Raw genomic sequence first — 5,621 nt, 5'->3', positions numbered from 1 at the left:
AAATCAAGTCTATCATAACTATTTCGAGGCTTCATTGAAATAACTTACTCCTTAAGTTATGAAAATTAAGATTAGAAACGATATTAAGAGAAGAAATGCAGTAACTGATCGATGGGAATGAGAAGTCTATAGCTAACCTAATGCACTTGAAGTGCGTGATCAATAAATATTAATTTTGCTTTGATTGCATCAAGTATCCTTGGTTATTCGCAGGTAACTTATGACGAAAGAGCGGAAAATATCAAAGTAAACATTTACTGCACCAATAGTTTACAGTAGGCCAGCTAGTTTCTGAGAACAGCTGTAAAGGGAATACACCGGTTCTGCCGTATTCTGGCAAATCAATCAAAGCTTTGCCAATGCGATTTTTTTCTTTACCCATACCCCGAAAAATCCCGAACGCACACTCCTTTATTGCCATCCGTCACTATCATTTGCTGAAATAACTGAGAAAACGCTGCGTGATATTGATTTCACTGCTTTGTTACAATATCCGATATTCAATCGAACCATAGACAGACAACAATTCTTCAATTAGTTCGAACTTTTACGCATTACATTTTAACGTGAATTAAGATCATTTTGGAGCGGAAAGGAAAATCAAAATCCTTCACAATGATGCAAGCTCATGTAGACGGGAGATGGAAAAGAGTATACGAAGTACCTGAAGCGATCATTTCAGCCATGCCGGTCCGAGTTTACTCATTTTCCGAGTTAACGAAATGAAAAGAGACAGAAAAGCCATGAATTTGTTAAATTGTTTAAATTCATCGAGTCTTGCAGATCGCACAAAAAATGTCTTTATAAGACCATTCTTGAAAGATATCAATCAAACTTTTTCTTTTATCACAGCACATTCAACATTTCCATGAAACGACAATTTCCAGATATCGTACATGTAAATTTTAAACATAACGATGGGTGCAAATGGTTTTATTGACACAACTATCGCACTGTTGATGACAGTATTGTCAATGTTGCAGGGTTATTTGGCAGTTCAGTTCCGCATGCAATTTCAGAAAGAATCATAATTTCAGTATTCACAAAGCAAATATTCAAGAAGCAAATAACGTTTGCATGGGAACAAACAAGAGTTAAACAATCGTCGGCCATCCGATATATATCATAGAATTTGAGACTCCCATGTCCACAAGACTAATACAAATTTAAAATTTTTTAATTCGTCGAAAATTATGAAATAATTTGATGCATTTACTATTCTTATCTTAAGCAACCACTATACTCTTCTTCTACACTTATCACTTTTACTTTCTATATCCAAATAAATAAGTTAGTTTATAAGTTGCTCATTGTGTACAAATTTTTGATATTTTTCAAATCAGGTTTGTAAATTTCTGATATAAGATACATACTATATTGACTACAAAAGTTCCTTTTATTTGATATTTTCATATCAAAATATTAGTAAATCCTTTTCACTTTTATCACCCTTTTACCATGATAGATTTTTGCCACAATCATTTCAGGCACTGTGATAATCGTAGGCTATTGACATTTGTCAACTATAAACAATCACAATTTTAAATGGAAATTAAAATTTTCATTCTAGTTTTGAATCAAAATTTATTATTATTTTGCGGGCTGTTTCAATCCTAGACAGCCGCAATAGCAACAAACTTGTCAATGTTGAAACCAGTTAGTTTACTTCTTTTGTTTTGAAAAATTTTGATTCAAAATTACTTCATTAGACTGAAATTAGTTGTAATACAGAAAATTATGAATGAGAAACCTTGTTTTACTGCATCCGATAATTTGTAAGAAAAAAATGAAAACTTCCGTTGTTAGTAAGAAGTGACAGCAAATTTCGAAAGTGTTGTTGTAATACAAACTTAACAGGTAGCGAAATGAATTTAATGTTCTGAGCAAAGAAAAGGAAAATACAATTCTCTTAGTACTTCAAGGCTGCTCAAATTTCCTAACCTGCGTTAAGATTTATGCAAGCAAACTGCAATTTTATCGGAAATAAACTTTCATCAACAAATTTGCATTATATTGCTTTTTCATTTTTTCCTTTTGAAACTGTCGTAACCTCAAAATTTCCTAATTTAAATATAAAGCGACAAATTGTTGCATAACTGGAATCACAATTAGGTGACATGAAAGTCAAAATTAACTTCCTCAAATCCATTCATGAACTACCAGAAAAGCCATCCCTGATCGCTGTCAGAACAATATTTACGCCATTATAGATGATGTGTTGCAATATGGTGCCATACTTGGCAGAGAAATAACCTCATCAATCGGTCAATCGGCTACATTTCTGATTAGTAAGCAGATCTTGGTAGCACTTAATTGTCGAATCGAATTTCCGGAAACGGTTTTGTGATTGCTGAATAAGAAATTGGAGAAAATTTAAGCACTTCATTTTGGTTTTTTGATGGGTCGTGTTTCATCTTAACAGAAAGTGCTTTCAAGTATTCCCCGTGGTTTCATTTGATGGTTTCATATAAATCACTGTGGACCTTTGTCCATATCAAACTTATGACTTTGAGAAGTGAAAAGTTCTGCGTTATCTTTTGTAAAAACGAAACCAACTCGTTTGAAATGTTTCACACATTCAAATCCGGATCGGCAGCTAGTTTAAGCCTCCCTCCCTTGATTCGGCTGTTCTTAAAAACTGTCTAGATTTGTTTTGAATAATTACTATAGACTGAAATTTGCATCAGTTATCCTTCAACTGCGTCATTATCTTTTCAAAACAAAAAAACTACAAAACATTGGCGGAAAACTTTAAATACACTGGAAGACTTTTTAATACAAAGGATCAAGTTTAAATATATTAATATTCAGCAAAATATCTCTTTCTAAAATTTTGAAATGCAAGAATGCACGAAAAATTGCTAAAGCAACAGCGATTCTTTCCTTCATTTTCTTTTGAATGAATATTGATCGTTTCAACTCTATTCGAAATTACCAGATATGATCGAATACCCGCTTTCCTTGAACTTATTGACCATAAACTTGTTTTCAGTAGTGTGCTGAAGCTTGTCTATGGTTCACTATCAAATGCATCTACAAATAAAAATATGAATATTTCGAGATTGATATTCGTTGCATATGTTGGAGAATATTTTTTACAGTCAGTTACATTTTACTTTTCTATCTTTCGTTACTCACTCATCTGTCATTTCTGCGCATTAACCACTTCATAAATTTTTGATGCGATATGTCCATGCATGTGAACAAAATCTAATTAAAATTTCAAGCCTAAGCGCAATCAACGATAACTAATCGTTGATCTTTGATTAATCATTGAGTTGCTTTTTACAATTTATCAGCATGCTCATCTTAAACTGTAACACTTACACTAACAGAAATTTCATGACATCATTGTCATCATAAAGTATTTTAATTAATTTGACGGCATGAATCGCCGTGTAATCGAAATGTTTTCTTGACCACATCAGATTTCTTTCGCTTGGGATTGTATTGTTTTAAGATAAAGACTTGCTGATAATTTCCATTATTATTACTGCCAAAAGTTCAAATAATTTCAGTAAATTCCATTTCTGATTTAATACCGAACAACATAACTTCAGAATCCGGTTCCAAGCATTTATTTCTCAGCAACACTTTAACTGTAATAACTGTATTCATTAAGAACTAACACTCACATTTTTTCATAGAATGAATGAGAATATTGCTCAGATTCAACTGTTTTTAGATTCCGTTTCACAAGAATAATCTTACTCTGTGAAAAAATGACTCATTTTGAGTCATCTAATTTTTTTCTCGTTGGAAATTAATTTTTAAAAAGTTAGCGATAAAATTTACTGAAAAGAAGTAATAGAATTAGCATACAGAAGGAGCATTTTACGGAAAAATGGAAAACGGTCATGTTTTGATTATGCCGCATTACTGCTAAACCTTTTGAGAAAGTTTAAAAAGCGGTGCTTTTTTTTTAAAATTGTGATTTATGCAACTTATACCCTGAAATAATCACTAAATAAACTATGAAATAGGTATTGAAAAACTCACAATAGTTGTAAATAAGAGAATTTGATGATCAGTTTGCTTTATCTTAATATCAGTGACTATCAAGTAACTTTATTGCAACAACTGCTTGTCACTGGTAATTAAGGCGGCGGACAAATTATATGTTGAATTTTAATTCTCAGTTAAAAATACAAAGGAATTAGTTTGCTCATTAACAGAATATTGATGGAGGGTGGAAAAGTTTAAAGGAGGAGGTAAAAAAGTGAGCGAGAACTACTAATGAAGTTGATAAATTTACCCCATCTCACCTTTCATCTTATACTTCACCGCTCAATTACCATCGCGCTGCTTTCCCTTTCCTCATCCCTATGGTTACCGAATCCTCCTTACAACTTATAAATCATTTCATACACTTCATTCCTATTACTTGTTGTGCCAATTGGAAAAATTCCACTTTGCTTGCCATAATTATATTCTACAATGACAGCAATTTTAGGCTTTCTATATTAACTAATATAATTTGAATATTTGCGTCGTAAACGTAGCGCACAACTTGCAGTGAATAAGACAACTTCAGTTATTCCATATTAGTTTCTGGGCAGTAAAAGAAGAAATTATCTGGGAGGTTATTTGAATGAGTTTAATATTCTGCATTTCCTTCGCGTGAAACAGTTGACGATTCACACTAAAAGCTAATTAATTGAAATTTTAAAAATTTAACTGTCCAAGTAAATATGAGTCTAGAAATTTAAGGTTTCTTTTCTACTGTATCGTTGACCATTCATAAGCTCATTTCCAATTCTGAATGGAAGCATTTAACTTTATGAGCAAAACTGTTAATGAGATATTTCAGATATCTATTTTGAAGAGCTGATGTGTCAACATAGTCTTAGCACTTGAACTGATAAATACACTTCGGCATCAGAAACACTACCAAAATTTATTTTTTCGCCGAGAATTCAAAAAAATTTAGCAGAAATAGTTTTACTAATATTGACCATTCATTGCTTTTAATAAAATAAAATTTTGGAGAAATTTCGTCTTTAAGTTCAAACCATTTCAAAATTGTTACCTTTGATGGAATTTTTTGCTTGTTAAATTTTAAGAATTTGATAAACACAATATAATATGTAAGTGGCTCAAAGCATGTTTGCTACATCGAGATTTTTTTATAACAACTAAATTCATTTGATCACAATTATGGTGTACTTAACTAGTGGGAAGGTACCGTTCTATCGTCAAACTATTCCTTCTTTCGGTGTTGATTCTAACTTCAGGTAGGTGTTTATACCACTTTAATTTCTTTTTAGATAGGAAGAACGTATCCCTCTCAATATCGATATTGCCTCTCCATTTAGCATCGAGATATCCAGCTATTCCATGCAACTTTAGAAGTGTCTTGATAATTTGTTATCAGCTGCGAACAATTACTTTGGGCAAATGAATTCTTTGATTTAAAACTACTCATACAAATCATATAAGAATTCCACTTCTTTTCATCCGAACTGATTATTTCCCTTATTAAGACTTTGTGGAATTAAATTTTAAAAAAAGCCGATCATCCGTCTATTGTTTTCCACAAATATTGAAAAAGTAATAGACAATCGAATGTAGTACAGGAGCAAACGCTACTGATGAAATGGATAGGGTAATGCCTGCACTAA

At 32.0% G+C, this 5,621-nt stretch overlaps 1 protein-coding gene across 1 annotated transcript; it reads left to right on the top strand.

The window, feature by feature from the left end:
- Positions 1-917: 917 nt before the first annotated feature.
- LOAG_07207 (hypothetical protein) lies at positions 918-2,347 on the top strand (the record flags this gene model as incomplete). The annotated part of the gene is made up of 4 exons (XM_003142743.1): positions 918-984; positions 1,038-1,071; positions 1,571-1,656; positions 2,211-2,347. The coding sequence occupies 4 exons, from the start codon at positions 918-920 to the stop codon at positions 2,345-2,347; spliced, it is 324 nt and encodes a 107-aa protein (XP_003142791.1).
- Positions 2,348-5,621: the final 3,274 nt, after the last annotated feature.

The sequence above is a fragment of the Loa loa genome, assembly GCF_000183805.2.
Source record: "Loa loa unplaced genomic scaffold supercont3.17, whole genome shotgun sequence".
Classification (NCBI taxonomy): domain Eukaryota; kingdom Metazoa; phylum Nematoda; class Chromadorea; order Rhabditida; family Onchocercidae; genus Loa; species Loa loa.
Note: the sequence above shows the minus strand (reverse complement) of the source record. Positions and strands in the feature narration are given on the sequence as shown.